At 45.4% G+C, this 20,882-nt stretch overlaps 1 protein-coding gene across 2 annotated transcripts in view; it reads left to right on the forward strand.

The window, feature by feature from the left end:
- The window catches only part of MAPK8IP3 (mitogen-activated protein kinase 8 interacting protein 3), a 153,922-nt gene that overhangs the window by 115,350 nt on the left and 17,690 nt on the right, over positions 1-20,882 (forward strand). For both annotated transcript variants that reach the window (XM_077827872.1, XM_077827873.1), the window contains 10 exons: positions 2,167-2,223; positions 2,753-2,923; positions 11,124-11,250; positions 13,938-14,033; positions 16,187-16,348; positions 17,794-17,959; positions 18,422-18,607; positions 19,296-19,482; positions 20,116-20,238; positions 20,504-20,584. In XM_077827872.1, the coding sequence (XP_077683998.1) occupies positions 2,167-2,223; positions 2,753-2,923; positions 11,124-11,250; positions 13,938-14,033; positions 16,187-16,348; positions 17,794-17,959; positions 18,422-18,607; positions 19,296-19,482; positions 20,116-20,238; positions 20,504-20,584 (1,356 nt within the window). The remainder of the gene's footprint in view (positions 1-2,166; positions 2,224-2,752; positions 2,924-11,123; positions 11,251-13,937; positions 14,034-16,186; positions 16,349-17,793; positions 17,960-18,421; positions 18,608-19,295; positions 19,483-20,115; positions 20,239-20,503; positions 20,585-20,882) is intronic.

Here is a 20,882-nt window from a genome sequence, read left to right on the forward strand (position 1 = left end):
TCCATTTATTCTTTTATGTAGAGACTGTCCAGTTTGGCCAATGTACATGACAGAGGGGCATTGCTGGCACATGATGGCATATATCACATTGGTAGATGCGCAGGTGAACGAGCCTCTGATAGTGGCTGATGTGATTAGGCCCTGTGATGGTGTCCCCTGAATAGATATGTGGACATAGTTGGCAACAAGCTTTGTTGCAAGGATGGGTTCCTGGGTTAGTGTTTTTGTTGTGTGGTGTGTGGTTGCTGGTGAGTATTTGCTTCAGGTTAGGGGGCTGTCTGTAAGCAAGGACTGGCCTGTCTCCCAATATTGGTGAGAGTGATGGGTCGTCCCTCAGGATAGGTTGTAGATCCTTGATGATGCACTGGAGAGGTTTTAGTTGGGGGCTGAAGGTGACGGCTAGTGGCGTTCTTTTACTTTCTTTGTTGGGCTTGTCCCATAGTAGGTGACTTCTGGGTACTCTTCTGGCTCTGTCAATCTGTTTCTTCACTTCAGCAGGTGGGTATTGTAGTTGTAAGAATGCTTGGTAGAGATCTTGTAGGTGTTTGTCTCTGTCTGCATGCCTCCAGTTTTCATCCAGACCACACCACACGATCCATTGTCTACAGCCAAGTTCTACGATACAACCGCATTTGCACCAACCCCTCAGACAGAGACAAACACCTACAAGATCTCTATCAAGCGTTCTTACAACTACAGTACCCACCTGCTGAAGCGAAGAAACAGATTGACAGAGCCAGAAGAGTACCCAGAAGTCACCTACTATGGGACAAGCCCAACAGAACGCCACTAGCCATCACCTTCAGCCCCCAACTAAAACCTCTCCAGCTCATCATCAAGGATCTACAACTTATCCTGAAGGATGACCCATCACTCTCACAGATCCTGGGAGACAGGCCAGTCCTTGCTTGTAGACAGCCCCCCAACCTGCTTGTAGACAGCCCCCCAACCTGTGGTGTGTGGTTGCTTACTCACCAGCAACCACACACCACACAACAAAAACAGTAACCCAGGAACCTATCCTTGCAACAAAGCCCATTGCCAGCTGTGTCCACATATCTATTCAGGGGACACCATCACAGGGCCGAATCACATCAGCCACACCATCAGAGGCTCGTTCACCTGCGCATCTACCAATGTGATATATGCCATCATGTGCCAGCAGTGCCCGTCTGCCATGTACATTGGCCAAACCAGACAGTCTCTACGTAAAAGAATAAATGGACACAAATCAGACGTCAAGAATTATAACATTCAAAAACCAGTTGGAGAACACTTCAATCTCTCTGGTCACTCGATTACAGACGTAGAAGTCGCAATATTACAACAAAAAAACTTCAAAAACAGACTTCAACGAGAGACTGCTGAATTGGAATTAATTTGCAAACTGGACACCATTACATTAGGCTTGAATACAGACTGGGAGTGGATGTGACATTACACAAAGTAAAACTATTTCCCCCCCCACCCCCCCCCCACACACACACACTGTTCCTCGCACGTTCTTGTCAACTGCTGGAAGTGGCCCATCTTGATTTTCACTACAAAAGGTTTTTTTTCTCTCCTGCTGGTAATAGCTCACCTTACCTGATCACTCTCGTTACAGTGTGTATGGTAACACCCATTGTTTCATGTTCTCTGTGTATATAAAATCGTCCTAATGTATTTTCCACTGCATGCATCCAATGAAGTGGGCTGTAGCCCACGAAAGCTTATGCTCAAAAAATTTGTTAGTCTCTAAGGTGCACAAGTCCTCCTGTTCTTTTTTCCCTAATTTAATGAATCTCTGTGACTGCAGCTGAAAATGAAAAATAATATCTGAGCCCCCAGTTACCAGGGGCTGACTGTGGCCCTGGTAGTGATTTGAGCTGATACCACTGATACCACTTTAAATTGACAGCATTTGTTTCCACATCATACACACATAGAGACACAATCTACTCCAGTCTCCTTTCATTACTCAAGATGGCTGTACCTCAGCTCCTTTTGTTCATGTCATCCTTTGAATCATGTTGCCAGAAGAAATTCTTGAATGGAGGACTCCAAGTCTGCCTCCTCCCCTCTTTGCCCCTGGAGCCAACCAGCTGCCCTGAAGCTGGGTAAAAAGGGAAACATCTCCTTAGTATGATGCTGAAATTAATGGTTGTCTGAAACATTTGTCCTCAGAGCTTCCCGGGAGCACCCATCTGTCCAGGAGAAGAAGAAGTCCACTATTTGGCAATTGTAAGTTACTGGATAGTCTGTGAAGACTTAAAAGAGGATAGTGTTGCTGTTACTATTTTAGGCACCAGCCTGATAGCACGAGAAGCAGAATCGAAGTAGAGATGAGCCAAAAATGTAAGCTGTTATCTGAACCACTATACCCCAAAAACCTCATTGGTCCAGGTAAAATGGAAATCAAATCTAAAACTACATATGGCTTTTGTTTTACAAATCCTGTGGAGATTACTTACAACTGGGACTGGAGAGGTGTAATGGACTCTCACACATGTACTCACAATCAGTTTACAGCAAGGGACAGTAATCATAATATAACTGATTCAGAACAGGGTAGCCTCCACTGGTGAAAACAAACACAGACACAAACCCATCTGTAGTGCTAAGGATCACTGCACTCAAACCTGGGCAATTCCATGGAAGGATTTTCAGGACTCCTGTTCTTGTGCTTGTTTCTTCTATATCTTGAATCTGTGTTGCAGATTGTCCTTCTGCTCTTCTCATTCCTTATTTGTTGGCTTCTCTCCATTCCCAGCTTTAGTCGCCTGTTCAGCTCTTCCTCCAGTCCCCCGCCTGCGAAGAGGAACTACCCATCGATGAACATCCACTATAAGTCTCCAACAGCAGCTGGGTTCAGTCAACGCCGCAGCCATACCATGTGCCAGATCTCTTCTGGCAGCCGCACCCTCGAATTCTTCCCTGAAGAGTGAGTCACCTGCTATGAGCAAAGCCAGATCCCTCTGCAGATCAGCCAAGTGGCAACCAAATTGTTTTAAAATGGGCTTTTTCTCAGAGGACTGTGGCTTAAATGTACATTAATCAGTTTAATGAAGAAGATGGATCCCCTGCCTGTGTTACCTGTTAAGGACAATGTTTAATTCTGTACTTAGCTGTGGAATCTCGCCAGGCTCTTGTGTATATCCACCTGACCTTTCACCCCTCACTTCTCCCTGGGGCAGGCTCAGCAGATTAGCAGTATGCGCTCTATCTTCCCAAATGTGTTTTTGGTTTTATCTTGTGCTCCGTAGGCCATGATGAGATTTCATCTAGATGAGCCAGGAGCAAAGTGACCCTGCTGTGATTCAGTTGCCCACCAGCTCTGGATCAAGTCCTGAACACCATTGGCTGCACTGGCTATGTGGGAGGATGAAGAAGGGCTTTGGTAGAGATACTGAGGACTCCACCAGCAGCCTCTTTCCTCTGTCCCCTCCAGGGCTCAACTGTAGACTCCTGGGTGCTTTCTCAGCAGCACTGCCCAGGCTACAGTATTTGATTTTAACACTTACAGTGCTGGAAGAGGGCCACTCAGCTGTTGCTGCTGCAGAATTGCCCCCTCCCCCTTTGTGCCTCTGCTACAGTGGACTTTTAATTCTTTGTTTATATTGCATGTGGTCTGTGATTTTCAGCTTTTAGTTTTTGAGGAGTTGTGTTTTGTGGAAGGAGTTTGGATTATGTGACAGTAGAATGCTGTTCCCTATGCAGCTTTGCAAGGGGGGTTGTTGGAAGGGCACTGGATCAGGAATGGAAGAGGTTCTCTCTAGACTGTGAAGCTCTAGACCTTTTGCACACTGTTCAGTTTCTCTTTCATACACTTTATCCAGCAATTGGCCTGCGACATCTGCTCTGTTGGGTGGACTGTATCCTGGTCTTAATGACTGAACCATGTTAATGAAGTGTGGGTTCTCATATTGTGGACTGCAGAGTAGGTCATGACCCCATTTTAATAGGATCGCCAGGTCCAGCATTAGACTTGTTGGAACCTGGGGCTGAAGCTGAAGCCCAAGTTTCACCCTCACCTGGGATGGCGGGGCTCAGGCAACAGCCCCCTCTCCCCACATCCATGATGGCAGGGCTCAGGCTGTGCATCCCCTACCCCCCGAGGTCATATACCGACTTAGTTGTCAGAATGGGGTTAGTGGTGCAATGATGTTTGAGAACCTATCACAGGGCGCAGACTCACCGGCAGCGCCTCCTGCTGTTTGTCTCAGGGAATTAGCGTTCCAGCCTCCAGAGCACCCTCTTCAGGCCAGTGTCTCGCCTTGCTGCTGGCTCCCGTGTCCCTCCCAGGACCCCGGTGCCCCTTTCACTGGGTGCTGCCCCTTGGCAGTACCCCACAGTTCTGGGTCTCCCCCTCCCAGGGGAACCCCCCACCCACTATCCCTACCTCACCTCAGTCATAGGCTCCTGCCAGTCACCAGCTAGCCCCCACGCCCTAGGGCAGACTGCAGTATGAGCCACTCATTACAGGCAAGGCTGGGTTTGGACCTGCTGCCTCTGCCTACCCGTGGCTGCCCCTGCAACACCCGTACCTGATAGACCTTCCCAGGCCTACAGCTGGGGGCTTTCCTAGGCCAGAGCTCCCTTGGCCTTTCCCCAGCCCTGCTCCAAACTATTCCAGTCTCTGCAGTCAGGTCCCTCCCTCTCAGAGCTAGAGAGAGAGTGCTCTCTGGACCTCTGGCTCACAGCCTTTATTAGAGCCAGCTGGGCCTGACTGGGGCGTGGCCCCCAGCTGAGGCTGCTTCCCCAATCAGCCCCGTTGCCTTTCTTCTGCAACAGTCCTCTCTTAGGGCTGTTTTAAACCCCTCTGGGCCCGAGCAGGGTGTCCACCCCGCTACAGAACCCCTTTGCTATGTTATAGATTCCTGTTAGTTTCATGCTGTCCAGAGTGTTCTTTTGCTGCTTTTGTTTGTACATTGGAATGATAAAAACAGCCCATTGAGAGTTGAGACTGATGTTCAAAAAGCCTCTATTATTAGTAAAATATAGCCAAAGACCAAATTTTGCCCTGTTATGCCAGTGTAAATCAGGAGTTACTCCACTGGAGTCAATGGAATTTCCCAGATTTACATCTGTGTGATTAAGATCACAATTTGGGCTTCAGTAAACAGTGTGATGTGCTGTCTCAGGGGAGACCCATATGAGAGGGTGACCGCCAGCGTGGATTTGATTTAAATCGAATTGATTTAAATCATGATTTAAATCATTAGTCAGGAAGACTTGATTTAATCATGGATTTCTACATAAAAGTGCATTCTTGTTGGTTGTTATAACCTTAATATAAATTCTTCACAACTCAGAGATGAATGTAGGTTTCATTTTTAGAAGGTACACACTTTACATTTTTAAGTGATTTATTTTGAAAACTTTTCAGATTAGTTTTACAGCTATATCAGAAAAGGAATGATTGTTTGGTTATTTCATTTACCAAAGGTAATTGAAGCAGATATTGATGAAGTGATTGGGAGATAAACTATCTCCAATTCAACAGGTTAATCATTAATATTTGGAGGATTTTTTTGCCATGCTGTATTAGGAGGAGACCATTACCAGACAGACATTTAAATTGTTTTATTTAACTAAAACAACAACGTTATGTATTGAAGAAAAAAATCCAGAACAGCAAACATATAATATTTTAACAAAACAAACATGAATTTTTTATTTAAACATTCAAGTTTTTTTTAAATCAGGTTTGTTTTTGTTCACGTTATTTTTAACTAAAATAGTTAAATGAAATATTTAAAAAAAAATTAAATTGACTGTGTCAGTCAGGTCAACATGAGAAACTTAAAATATTGGCTTCTCCAGCTAACTCAGTCGTCTTCATCTTCATTTTCCTGTTTGTTCATAATCTGGAAAAGAAAAACAAGCTTTCCTGCTATTTCAGGTCCCAAATGATTTCTCAATTTGGAATGACTAGTCCAAAGGAAGAAAATATTCTTTTTTACACCGGCAGAAGAAGCTACTGCTGTTAAAAGTGAGATTATCACTTCAACAGTCTCTGAATCCAAGTGCTTAAGTGACTTCCACCAGTTCACTGGTGTGACTTTCTTTAAACATCATCAGCAAACATATATTTCTTGAATGGGTTCACCCTTAGCTCTGAAGTTTATTATAATTGGCATTATGAAGGGATGATTGCTGGATGTCCATGTCATAGCCAGCTCCTCTTCTTCAGCAGTTAAGGTTTGACCCCATTACCGAATATTGAGAATATTTGCAAGAAAATGAGCTGGAGATAGTGCTTGTCCGATTCGTTTTTTTAATGCTTGTAATTGAACTCTGTCATTGCATATTTCTCTTTTTAAGATCTCACTCAGTTCCTTCCAAATTTCAGCAGCGTCATCAATAAAACAGCTGTTTCCCTGCATTTTCTTCAAGGGGCTACAGAAATAGGCTTCAGGGCACTCAGCATGTGTTCAACATTTCTCTTAAGCCCCATGTTGAGAACTTTGGCTGTGACAGTGCCATCTATTTTTTCACGATTTTGTTCACAAACTGTCATCAGATTAGGCCAATTCCTGATATAGTGCTCAAAACAGTCCACTTCTGAGTTCCATCGCACGCCTTGTGGGAGAGTTAGCTTGGTTCCTCCCACTTTTTTCAGAGCAGCTGCTGCAAAGTGGTTGTTACAGAAGTACTTTGCCATTTCAACAACATTAGCCTTTATTTCTGGAACACTGAAGTCTTTGGCTAGGAGGTGCATCAAATGAGCACTGCAACCGTGTGTTATTAGCTTTGGACTCTCTTCACTCTCTTCTAAATAATTTCTTCTCATCTTGGATTCATTTGCAGCATTGTCTGTGACCAAGCTGTGTACTAGACATTTATTTTTTTTTCAGTTTGTTATAGCTTTTACTGCTACGTCTTGTAAGTATTCTGCTGTGTGTGCATTTCCTGATGTATCAATTGTTTCTGTAAGGAAGACATTCCCTTCTTCTGTTGTCACACAAGCACATATAACAGGATCATTGTGGACATTGCTCCACCCATCAAGACTCAGGTTAACAGTCTTACCCTCTAGACCTTTTGCACACTACTCAGTTTCTCTTTCATACACTTTAACCAGCAATTGGCCTGCGACATCTGCTCTGTTGGGAGGACTGTATCCTGACTGAACCATGTTAATGAAGTGTGGATTCTCAATCATATCATAGAATATCAGGGTTGGAAGGGACCTCAGGAGGTCATCTAGTCCAACCCCCTGCTCAAAGCAGGACCAATCCCCAACTACATCATCCCAGCCAGGGCTTTGTCAAGCCTGACCTTAAAAACTTCTAAGGAAGGAGATTCTACCACCTCCCTAGGTAACGCATTCCAGTGTTTCACCACCCTCCTTGTGAAAAAGTTTTTCCTAATATCCAACCTAAACCTCCCCCACTGCAACTTGAGACCATTACTCCTTGTCCTGTCCTCTTCTACCACTGAGAATAGTCTAGAACCATCCTCTCTGGAACCACCTCTCAGGTAGTTGAAAGCAGCTATCAAATCCCCCCTCATTCTTCTCTTTTGCAGACTAAACAATCCCAGTTCCCTCAGCCTCTCCTCATAAGTCATGTGTTCCAGACCCCTAATCATTTTTGTTGCCCTTCGCTGGACTCTCTCCAATTTATCCACATCCTTCTTGTAGTGTGGGGCCCAAAACTGGACACAGTACTCCAGATGAGGCCTCACCAATGTCGAATATAGGGGAACGATCAAGTCCCTTGATCTGCTGGCTATGCCCCTACTTATACATCCCAAAATGCCATTGGCCTTCTTGGCAACAAGGGCACACCGTTGACTCATATCCAACTTCTCGTCCACTGTCACCCCTAGGTCCTGCCTAGCCATTCGCTCCCTAGTCTGTAGCTGTGCATTGGATTCTTCCGTCCTAAGTGCAGGATCCTGAACTTATCCTTGTTGAACCTCATCAGATTTCTTTTGGCCCAATCCTCCAATTTGTCTAGGTCCCTCTGTATCCTATCCCTGCCCTCCAGCGTATCTACCACTCCTCCCAGTTTAGTATCATCCGCAAATTTGCTGAGAGTGCAATCCACACCATCCTCCAGATCATTTATGAAGATATTGAACAAAACCGGCCCCAGGACCGACCCCTGGGGCACTCCACTTGATACTGGCTGCCATCTAGACATGGAGCCATTGATCACTACCCGTTGAGCCCGACAATCTAGCCAACTTTCTACCCACCTTATAGTGCATTCATCCAGCCCATACTTCTTTAACTTGCTGACAAGAATACTGTGGGAGACCGTGTCAAAAGCTTTGCTAAAGTCAAGAAACAGTACATCCACTGCATTCCCTTCATCCACAGAACCGGTAACCTCATCATAGAAGGCGATTAGATTAGTCATGCATGACCTTCCCTTGGTGAATCCATGCTGACTGTTCCTGATCACTTTCCTCTCATGTAAGTGCTTCAGGATTGATTCCTTGAGGACCTGCTCCATGATATGGAAAGGAGAGTTTGTAGCATTAACAAACTGGGCAATTTTTAATCAATTAACTCTTTTTGTAATCTGCTGGTTCTTATCACAAACTTATCTATGGTTGTTTCTGGATGATGGAGGTTTTTTTTCTTTTGCTGCAGGTGATATACTGTGGCTATGTGACATACATGATGTGACTGAAACACTATCATTGGCAGATAACTCTGAAACTATAGAAAATGATGGTGATCTTGAAGGTGGATAATCTTCAGACCAAATAAGTCAATGCAGTTAGTTAATTATTATTACCGTACTGCTCCTTTAGTATTATTCATTGCATTCACTGACACTCAGTACTACTTTAAAGGTGAAATTGTAAAAGGAAAATCTGCCTATTTCAGCTATTTATTTTTTATCACAACTGCATCTAAAATCATAGTACCATAGAGTAACAACTATATTTTTTGCTCAAACATGAGAATTCAAAAATAGCCCAGAAGGAAGACAGGCAGCTCTTAAGGAAGAAGTATGAAATAAAAAAGTTTACCAACCTGAAGATCCTGCATGTTCAGACATGTTCCTTTCATCATCTTCAACACAGCTTCCTCCTGAGAAGGAACGCTTTTCATGATGTTGTTTCTTTCGGGCAAACAGGCCTTGCATTTCTTTGTTGAACTGTTTGCATTTTGTACGCATGCCTGTTTTACCCCCAAGTAGAGGGGAATTTGATTATTTAATTAAAATATTCCCAAACTGGATCTCTTTTACAGCCTGCTGCCATCATAGGTTTTCCTTTCTAGTGAGAGAATGGTATGGTAGATTTCAAATCAATGAAGGCTACACTCAGAAAGACCTCAAGGTTTCTGGAATATGCTGCTCAAACAGTTTCACTTGTGTTTCTACTGCCTGTCCCTCCCTTCTCACATTTATCTCCAGACTTCTCCTTGTCCAGATCTATTCCGCCCCCAATCTTCTATTCATTGAACTTTTTGAAACTTTGCACTTTTACAGAGGGGTAAGGGATTGACTCTGTGTACACAAATTTGCAGAGGGACAGTAGGGTTGAGGTTTGTTATTTCTCACCTCAATGTAGTATTTATTTATTTATTTAAAAACATTTTTGCTGTTAACAAGCATGTTCTCTCTGGAGACACAAATCCACAATTTGAGAACTGCAAAACTAAGCATCTCCGATGGTATCTTCTAGACTGAGCACTAAATCCCATTGGGTAGATAGAAAGATTAACCTAAATAGTCTAAACAAAAGCCCCTGGAATCCCATAAGATTGGGTCCCTAATCCATGAACTCTCGGAACTCATTTACAAAACTTTTCTTAAACATTACATGAATATATTGTCTCATACTATAGAATTAGAATTTATAATCCCTATTCCATGATGAGATATCTTTGAGCTATAATGTATCTTAATTAAAACGATCTTTAGATCTGATTTTTTTTATTTTTATTTTTTTTAATCGTTGATTTTTATCCACTCTGGTGACCGCCACAACCTGATTCCTCACATCAGGTGGGACTGGGAGCATCATGGAGGTGATGTTCTTGGTTTCTGAACTGGAGATGAAGACATGTCACTTCTGCACCCAAGGCCAGATTTACACCTCACGCACCCTTAGGCACAGCATCTTCAATGCCCCCCCTGCCTACAGCTGCCCTTCGTGTTTTCCATAAGAAATGAAACAAAAAAAAAATATAAACACAGCCTCTCCAGGAAGGCATGAGATCCACCAGCATACATGGTGCTCCCAGCCTGAGGTGGGGAGCAGCCCACCCATCCCAGGTGAGGCACATGGGGGGGACTGTACCTCTCCCCACGGCTCTGCCTGTGCAAGTGAATGGGGCACTAGCCACCTCCCTCCCTTTCCCTTCCTGGCACTGGGCAGAGGCAGTGCGGCGGCCGAGATTGGGAAGGGACTGGGACGCTCCCAGCACCTGCAGCAGCTGCCCCGCCTGCCTGCGGCTCAGCTCGCCCAGGCGGCCTGACTCAGACGCTCACCCTGCTCCAGCCCCACAGGCGGGGCAGCCACCAACCCGTGCCAGGAGCCTGGCTGCCCACAGGGGAGCTGTATGTATTACATTTTTTAACTTTTAACCCACTTTTGACTTTTAGGCGCTCCTAGGCATGTGCCTACTGTGCCTAATTGGAAATCCGGCCTTGCTTTGCACCCTCTACTTGCTGGCCACTTGTTCTGCAGTTTCAAAGGAGCTGCTCACGTTCTCAGCAAGCCAACAGAGAGGGTTTTAAGACGTGGAAAAGATTAAACAGTTGATTGGAATGAAAGCAGGAATATCTTCCAACTGAGGTCATGGGGTCAGTAAAATGCAAAGGAACCTAAGCTGATAATCTTAGGGTCTCCCATGAATGTTTGTCCCCAAGAAAGCTGATTCTCCATCTCTGAAGGGTTCTAGATGTGTTCCCAAGGACCTGTCTTACCACAATGGGTGAGTTGGAAGGGAGCTAGAGATTAGGGCTTCCCTGGGTCCACCTCACAACAGGACTTTTATCTCTCTTGTTTCCTGCTCCTCCTTTTCTCCTTGTCAAAGACACTCTTTTATTTCCTGCTTTGTATTCTTTGACCTCTGACTGTCTTCTGCCTTCCATGGCAATGCTTTCTTGACCCTCTGCCTCTGTTTTTAACCATAGATTGAGAAGTAACACTGTTGCTTCTCTCCTCAGTGACTGTACGTCATCCACACGTCGCGAACAGAAGCGCGAGCAGTACCGCCAGGTCCGAGAGCATGTGCGGAATGATGACGGTCGATTACAGGCCTGTGGGTGGAGCCTTCCTGCCAAGTACAAGCAGGTAGGAACCATTTGCTGCAAGGCTGAGGGGGAAGAACAGGTGATTACAATCCCAAATGAAACCAGTAGAAACCTAACTCCCCCTATTGGTAAATATACTTTTTATTGGTACAGCATTTGAATTAAAGATACTGTAGACACATGCGGTCTGTCTGGTGGGCTTGGGTCAAATTCATCCTTTCTATATGCCCTCTGCAGTCATTGGAGGGGAAGTTCTCTTGCATGGAAGTTTCTGAAAGAACTCCATCTGGAAGCAGCAATAATTCTTCCTCCACCAGAGCCCATTCTTATTCTTATTTTTATTTACTTTATTTTTTTCAATTTAGTCCATACACAGGCTCTGAGCACTCTGCCAATTATTTAAAATTACAAACCCAGTCAGCTCTCTGGTCTGCCCAGCAGCAAGATCAAATACCATCACCCCAATATGTTGGCCTACACTGCAACCCACCTACCTCTCATCAAAGGTCAGGTGATGGAAATGGGCGCTGCAATGTGCCCTGAAAGTTGACAAATCCCCAGGCTGCTTTGGATCTGGGTGGGAGGGCATTCCAGTGTCCTGGGACCCTTACAGAATGCTCTGCCAGCCACCTGCTCTTGTTAAATCAAGGGGGAATATACCAGTAGTGTCTGTGCTGACCATATGTCACATTCTGGGGGGCAATCTAGACCAGTGAGGTGTTGTGTCATTGCTTGCCCTGTAACTCTTAAGAGCTTCAAAAGGCTCTGCTCTGGGGTGCTCTTGTCTGGATGTTTCTAGCCAGTGGACAAGCCTGCACTGAGTTTCTGTGATTCCAGCAGCCATGCTCCGGTTACACCTGGCAAGATGACCCCAACACAATTCCAAACTTTTCCAAAACCGTGTGCTCTGCAATGTCCAGCCCTCTCTTGGACCATTCAGAGAGATTTAAGGTTTGTTTGTTCCTTTAAAGATACAATATCCAACAGCTTGCCACATTAACTAGAGTTCACGTTCACTTTAATTCAAACACAGCAGTGGGTTGGGTTAGATTAAAAGTAAAACAAGTTTATTAACAATACAAGATTGGATTTTAAGTGAGTTCAAGTATAAAGGGTAGAGTTAGAAATGGTTGCAAGAAAATGCCAGTGAAAAATGCCATCTAACGGCTAAGGCTTAATAAAACAATCTGCAGCCTTTATTCAGGCCTTTATTCTTACCAATCTACCTTCCAGCAAGATGGCTGACCACTCCTCTGGTCAAGATCTCCCACAAAGTTCAAAGTACTCAATTCCTTAGTCGTCTCAGGTGAAAAATAACTGTGGGTTCTTTCCCCCTTTTTTTTATAGCCTAGTGAATTTTTCTGAAGGTTACCCACCAAAGTAAAGTTCATTAAGCTATTAGGAAGGCAACATGGAGTCTGGTGGTGGAGGAAGCTCCATGCTTTTTTCTTCCCTCCCCTCCCGCAGTGTTTGGTACAATGCAAATTATTCTGTTTCCTGCAATCTCCTCCCCCTGCTGTCTTGATGGTCCTGTTTATCTTCTATGTTGTTTGCATTCCCATTATCTCTTAATGTACATTGAATGTCATTCAGCCACCTAGAAGGCATCTCCCTTTGTCTAGAGTGGAATAACTTTAGCCCTGCCTGGCAGGACACATAATTTCCAATATATTTGTAATTTTGAGTTTGTGTTCATAGAATCATAGTATATCAGGGTTGGAAGGGACCTCAGGAGATCATCTAGTCCAACCCCTACTTAAAGCAGGACCAATCCCCAACTAAATCATCCCAGCCAGGGCTTTGTTAAGCCTGACCTTAAAAACCTCTAAGGAAGGAGAATCCACCACGTCCCTAGGTAACCCATTCCAGTGCTTCACCACCCTCCTAGTGAAAAAGTTTTTCCTAATATCCAATCTAAACCTCCCCCACTGCAACTTGAGACCATTACTCCTTGTTCTGTCATCTGCTACCACTGAGAACAGTCTAGATCCATCCTCCTTGGAACCCCCTTTCAGGTAGTTGAAAGCAGCTATCAAATCCCCCTTCATTCTTCTCTTCTGCAGAATAAAAAATCCCAGTTCCCTCAGCCTCTCCTTATAAGTCATGTGCTCCAGCCCCCTAATCATTTTTGTTGCCCTCCGCCGGACTCTTCCAATTTTTCCACATCCTTCTTGTAGTGTGGGGCCCAAAACTGGACACAGTACTCCAGATGAGGCCTCACCAATGCTGAACAGAGGGGAATGATCACGTCCCTTGATCTGCTGGCAATGCTCCTACTGGTGTTCCATACTTACACCAAACAGTAATATTAATGATCAGTGATTTCTATTGATAGCTTACATGACACTTTTTGGGTACAATTTATGACCTTAATGAGTTGGAGTACACTTAACTAGTCATGCCAGCTGTAACTCACTCACTACCAGATACAGTGAGCCCCTGGCCCTCTTGCATTGGAATGCTGTTAGTGTGACACTATAACTCTGGCAGTGTATCATGGTGAGAGAGGTGGTCTCACAGCTATACTGGTTCCAGGCCATTTGGGGCTTCATTCCATACAAGGTGTACGATGAAGCATACGCAGGCATTGGCAGTGAGTAACTGCAAGGTCTTTCTAAGGCTAAAGTTTTTTGTTACACCTTCATGGCTATAGGTCTATTGTTATAGCTGGCTTATAATCATATCACACTCTTGTACTGTCTTTCTCTGTCTCCTCTTCCTCCACAGCTGAGTCCCAATGGTGGCCAGGAAGACACCCGCATGAAAAATGTCCCTGTGCCTGTGTACTGTCGCCCTCTAGTGGAGAAGGACCCCACCATGAAGGTAAATATTCAGCTATAGACTGTTTTGCATACCATTGTGACTGTGAGTGGTGCACGTCCCCGGGTATGAATTATGGTCAAATTAATTACTGGTGCAATTTTTAGGTTGTTTGAAATTTTTGACATGGTCCAATTGTTCAAAGTTTCTGTTAAATCTGAAGACTTCTACTCCTGCTTTGCCTTTGGAATGGCTTATTTCTAATGCATATAGGACAACAGTACATCTGTTTCTAAGGCTATATTTCACAGCAAATTTTGGTTGCCAGGAGACATTACCGTGGTTCTTTCCTAGGTTCTTTGCTTGTTTTTATGCATGACTTACACAGGATCAGCAACCACCTGAGTTTATAAAGCTCCCCTTACAAAGAAGCCTTAGAGCACTGTACAGTAAACCGATATAAAAAAATCAGCAAGAGCAGTTGAAGGCAGCTATGAACATATTTCTTTAACCTCCGTCACTGATTAGAAATCGCCAATCTGAACCAAATTTAGCTTTGGTGTTTGTAACTCAATAGACTTCTCTGGAATTGTCTGCTTATGCCAGGCCTGAATCTATGACACTCTGAGTATCTTTCCCAAACTTGAAGAAGAGCTCTGTGGAGCTCAAAAGCTTGTCTCTGTCACCAGCAGATGTTGGTCCAGTAAAAGATACACCTCTACCCCGATACAATGCGGTCCAATATAACGCGAATTTGCATATAACTCGGTAAAGCAGTGCTCTGGGGAGCGGAGCTGCTTTACCTCGTTATATCCGAATTCATGTTACTGCAAGCGGTTCCTCTGCACCCCCCACTTACTTGCCCAGCTCGCCTCCGCCTCCTCCCACGAGCATGCCACCTCTCCGCTTCTCCTCCCTCCCAGGCTTGCCGTGCCAATCAGCTGATTCGCAGCAAGCATGGGAGGGAGGGAGAAACGGGAGGAGAAGCAGAGCGGCAGCGGCGCGCTCAGGGGCGTAGGCGGAGTGGAAGTGAGCTGGGGGGGGGGGCGCAGGGAGGGCCGCAGCAAGTAACCGAGGGGTGGGGGGCAGGGGGCAGAGGAACTGCTCCCCACCCCAGCTCACTTCCCCTCCGCCTCCTCCCCTGACCGCACCATTGCCGCTCCGCTTCTCCCCCCTTCCTCCCTCCCTCCCTCCAAGGCTTGCTGCGAATCAGCTGATTGGTGTGGCAGGCCTGGGAGGGAGGAGAAGTGGAGCAGCGGCGTGCTTGTGGGACGAGGCGGAGCAGAGGTGAGCTGGGGCGGGGAGAGGTTCCTCTTCCTACCCTGCTATAACATGGTCTCACCTATAAGACGGTAAGCTTTTTTGGTTCCCGAGGACTGTGTTATATCGGGGTACAGGTATTCCCTCCCCCACCTTGTCTCTCATATTCAGAGTTGATTTTCAGACTGCAGTTGGCTATTAAATGGTAAAAGAATTCTTACATTGTTGGCTGTTTGTGGTCTGAGATTCTCAGCATAGCCTGACCTATGGGGATGCTTCTGTTTGGTCTGTTTTTCCCCAGAGATTGTTGATTGTCCCAGTGTTTGGGAATAGGATTCCATCCCCAACATTCTCATAAAAACAATGTGGCTTACAGTGGATTAGGTAGTTTCTAGCACAGGAGAAGATGCAAGTCACTTCAAACTTGCAGGAAACCTGCTTCTCAGGGCCCAATCCTACATTTGTTATGCATGCTTAACCCAAATCGAAGACAAATCCGTTTTTTGTCTGCATGCATACTGCAGAGTCATGCCCTAACAGCCCTGTTTCCAGTTGTGGACTCTGTTAGTACTGCCTGTTCTGGTTATTGACGTGTAAAGAAAACATTCTGCTTCTCCACCTAGGAGAGTCTTGGGACCCTTTTCACTGCAATGCTGTGACCTTTCACCAGCTTGATTTTAGGTCACACACAGAGTTTATTATTTTCTTTCTCTTTTAATATCTGCTAATCATATTTGCTAAATTGTCTCTTTGGAAATGCAGTGGCTTCTACTAGACAACAGATTTCCTCTTTCCTTTCTCCCCTAAATTGACTGTGGTTTCTGGTAGAAATCAACCTAAATTTTTGTAGGTGTTGGGTATGTGCATGGAATGCTCTGCAGGGGTACTTGAACTGAGTAAGGTTCTGGTCCCCAAATAGTTCTTAGTCTCTTTAGATTTCTGCTTTGATCATTTAGTTGTGGTGTGCAGCTGGAGTCAACCTGATGGGGTGGAAGCCCTTTGAACAGGATTCTGGGAGTGGACAGAAGTCAGATCCTGGACGTGATCCGCTCACCTGTGACCGGGAGGTGGAAGGAGAGAACACCAAGAGTAACCACACATCTCCAGAAAAGAAAAAGGTCAGAAAAGGGACCCTCTGATTCTCTCCCCCTCTTTCTGTCCCTGCCCCCCTTATTTGGCACACTCATCGTCATAGTATTAGAACTATGTCTCTCATGTACTGGCTGTTTGCATAGTCTTTCCTCCTGTTACCATTGGTTTAATATCTATGCAGCATTGTCCAGTGATAAGAGCAGGTGCTATTCCCAGCTCCACCAATGACTCTGATCTTGGATAAGTCACATACCCTGGCCAAGCCTCCATTTTCCCCTTTGTAAAGTGCTTGGAGATCTACAGATACAAGGTGCTTTATTAGAATAAAAGGATCATTTGATGCCGAATGACAATGCAGTCTTTCATAAAAAGTATCAGGATTCAGGCAGGAACAGGATGTATTGAGAATCATGGTATTGGAGCTTGGGTGCAAGATGGCTAATGCTGCTTCTGTAATACAGAAGCCTTGCTGTCCAGCTATCAAGCAGACAGATGAAGTAATGGCAGGCAACACAATGGCTCATTTCATTCAGCTTTCCATATGGCAAAATGTTAGCAGCTATGAGGATGGAAAGGGCTAAAGCCAGTGATAACTGACCTGTAACCGATAACCAGTGAAAGTGCAGTAGAGCTGTAGGTTGCTCTGTAAATCTTTGCAAGGTTGTGGCTACTCTTGGCTTCCATGTCTTCCCACAGTAGGATGGCTGCTAATCCTCTGGGAAGGAGGATAATACTGCAATAGATTTCTAATAACTGGTGGGTTTCACCCTCAAGCCCATCTGCCTCCCAGCTGTATTTTGAGCTAAGAAGTGGGTTATTGCTAGGTGTGTTGGTGAGCTCATTCCTGGCCTGTTTTACCATAGCAAGAGAGGTTTTATTGGAATGAGCTGCTGCTTCTGAACTTCCCATTCTAGAAAGCAACTTTTTTCACCGAAAATAAACCCAGTAAGATACTGAACCCAATGTTACAACAGTTTGAAGCCACCTAGAGGGAATGCATGGCTCTTCTATGATTTATGTCTGGGGAACTGTGATGAATTTTAAAAATGGATTGGTTGTGCTAAGTAGTAGCATAGTAGACAGAACCTTCCTTGCTTAGGTTGATAGTTCAAGTACAGCCGAGGTTGACAATAACTAAATGTTGTTACTATCTGACTGCTGTTTGGTGGCCTCTATGAAATGAGTTCCCAGTGTCACTAATGGTAAGTCTCAGAGGCGAGGCTTAGGACCAAACTCCCCACTTGCCCCATAGGTGGTCTCTGCAGTCTGGGCTGAGGTATGCTAGGGCAGCAGCATAGTGGAAGTTTGCATTGTGGCTGCCTATTTTTGTGTATCTTCAGATGCTAACAAGAGGTGTTCGCTCTCTAGAGCTGGAAGGCTGGTCTCTTCAATACAAATGTTGTCAAAGATTGATTGGTTAGCTGGAGTCTCAGGAGTGCTGATTCTCTCCCTTCATTTTTATCTCCTGCAGGTAAAGGAGCTGCACGAGATGGATGCCACATCCAGCCGAGTCTGGATTCTCACGAGTACCCTCTCTACAAGTAAAGTTGTAATCATTGATGCCAACCAGCCTGGCACAGTGGTGGATCAGTTTACTGTCTGCAATGCCCACGTACTCTGCATTTCCAGCATCCCTGGTAAGTGAGAAAAGGCATCTTTCAAGCTTGAACAGATTCATCAACTCCTCAGATTTGTTGCAAATGATGCTTAGTTGTTCCGTAGCTAACAAGTGGGAGCTGCTGTGACCAGTTCAGCAACTGTGTCCACAGATGGTCACCCATAACCTGCCTTCATGTAGGACCAGACTGTGGAGACTTTACTTACGTTGATGAGCACTTATTCATGTAAGTAGTTCCTTTGACTTCCAGAAGTCTATTCATGTAAGCAAGTGCTCACCAGGCTGAGTAAGGGCTCCACAAACCTGGCCTTGATATGGAGGCTGGGCAAGGCACTCTCCAAGGGGCTGTGGTGTCTTCATGAGACTGGTAAACTCACCATCAGAATGTTACATCTCCATGGATATCTCAGGAATGCTGCTAAGCCAAAATAGGGTAGAGTGGCTATTACACTTACGGAAGAGTCTCTTCCTTTCCCTTCAGCGGCTAGTGACAGTGACTATCCTCCAGGCGAGATCTTTCTGGAGGGAGACGTGAATCCAGAAGAGTCATCTGGAACAGATGGAGTCCTTGCAGGAATCACTCTGGTGGGTTGTGCAACCCGGTGCAACGTGCCACGCAGTAACTGTTCTTCTCGTGGAGACACCCCCGTGCTGGATAAGGGACAGAGTGAGTCTCAGGACTAAGGTCTCATGATAATCTGGTTTTCACCCTGTAGCCACATCCTTCTTCATCTGAGTACTCCCCTTCCTGGCCTGAAGTCCTTGGGGATCCCCAAGAAGTCTTGCAAGTCTAGTCTAAGTCATAAACACCTTGGCCATCCCCTTTGTTTATACCTTTGAGACCTTCTATTTAGAATCCAGAGTGTTCCTTTCCTCTTCCCTATGAATGATCCACATCACACTGTACAGTACTGGGGTTAACAGAGTGGAATCTTTTCGACAGATGACATGTCCTTGATCTCTCACTTTTGTTGCTATTCTTAGCATTTTCCTTTCCCAACCCATGTCTTTCTATAAACTCACTAATTCATTGAGGTGAGCAAAGATGTGAGTGTGGGAACGGGAGTAAAAATACTCTGATCAGATCCTCAGTGGAACGGGCTGCCGTAGAGGGTTTCTGACACCCTACCAGACATAGACCATACCTCACCTTAAAATACTCTGACTCCTCTCCTTCAGAATAGAGATCTCTCTTGAGTACTCTCCTCATCTATATGCAGCTTGGGGAATCTATAATAGCAGACACAAAAGCTATCTGACTTGCAAGAATAATCATAAAACCAGAAGCTTTTTTATATATATAGTTCCCTCTTTCTTGTTTCCCATCCACCTTACAGCATTTTCCCCTTCCCTAGGTGAGGTGGCTGCAGTCAGCAATGGGAAGATCTATCAGTCCCAGTCCACGGAGGAGGCAACAGAAGCTACAGAGGTACCAGAGAGTGGTGCAAATGAAACAGAACCAGCTCAAGTCCGGCCTGGTCCACTTACAGAGCATATCTTTACAGAGCCAGATCCAGCTCAGGCACCTGTTAGACAGAACAGGTAGGCTGGATGCATGGAGTGTGCTCTTTGTCTTATACTTAGATATAAGCTCCTTGGGGCTGGGACCGTCTTTTTGTCCTGTGTTTGTACAGCGCCAACCACAGTAGGGTTCTGATCCACAATAAGGAGTCCTCAGTGCAATGGTAATACAAAAAATAATAATAACAATAATACAGTTGTGTACCATCAATCTTTGCCTGCATCAGCTGTTTGTGATGAGTAAAATGAGGTGGCCAGTCTGGTTTTTTTGGGCAGATTCAAACTCTCGTCACTTTCATGCCAAACCAATATCACAGATGGGATAACAGGGTAGAGAAGAAATAAAATGAAACAAACATGGTTCAGCTAACAGTCGTGGTTCGGCTGCCCGCTACTCCCTTCCTCCTTGTCCGCCTGCCGGCCTCCTCGCCCCCCTCCCACCTGCCGCTCGCCTCCCTGTTCGCCTCCTCACCCCACTCACCTGCCTGTCTCCTGCCTCACCTCCCTGCCCATCTACTCATGATTTTATCGAAGTGTGCGGCCCCCCAAAGCACGGGGCCCGAGGTGGTTGCCCTGATTCGCCATACCCAAGGGATGGCTCTGGCCCCAGATATGACCTGTAATCAACTTGTGAGGTCTGTTTTGTCTCTGCAGTGAGAACGGGCAGCAAAAGACAGAGTCGAGCACAACACTGCCAGAGCAGGAAGTGAACGGTGATGCTGCTGGAACAGGCACCAGTGCTGCACCCACAATGTGGCTTGGAGCACAGAATGGCTGGTAGGTTCACTGCCATTTTACGGAACCCTATATGTCACCCACTTTCATAAAACCCCATAGATCTAGATATCATTGCCTTTAATGAGTGTATCCTTGCTGCACTAGCTGTTCTGAGTCCCCAGTTCATCTTAGGCAGAGCAACTCACCCACACTTTGCAAATTCCTTTGATGCTAGAGTAAAAGACTCAACCCCTACCCCACAGTTCAGCCTTTGTAGGTTTATTGGCCTTCCTGCTAACCATCGTTGTCTGCTCCTTTCTCCCAGGCTGTATGTGCACTCGGCAGTGTCCAACTGGAAGAAATGTCTGCATTCAATAAAGCTGAAGGATTCTGTGCTGAGCCTGGTGTAAGTTGGTGTACTGAGTTGGGAACTCTAAACCAGGGAATTTGTTATTTTTCTTGTCATTAGTTGGTTCTTTGCCTGGCCATCTTTTCATCACCCTGGTAGTGTTCTGTAAATCAGTAAAGGTCTGTGGGGAAGGGGTCTCAACCCACTCCCTGCTCACTGAACCATTTAAGCTTCAGAGGGTATTTCTATACTGCACACTAAGCCCAGGTCTTAGGGACCCAGGCTTACAGATTCAGCGTTTCCAAGCCCATGCTTGAGCATCCACATGCATTTTAAATCTGGGTTTATAGTTGCT

This window comes from Eretmochelys imbricata, chromosome 10, assembly GCF_965152235.1.
Source record: "Eretmochelys imbricata isolate rEreImb1 chromosome 10, rEreImb1.hap1, whole genome shotgun sequence".
NCBI lineage: Eukaryota > Metazoa > Chordata > Testudines > Cheloniidae > Eretmochelys > Eretmochelys imbricata.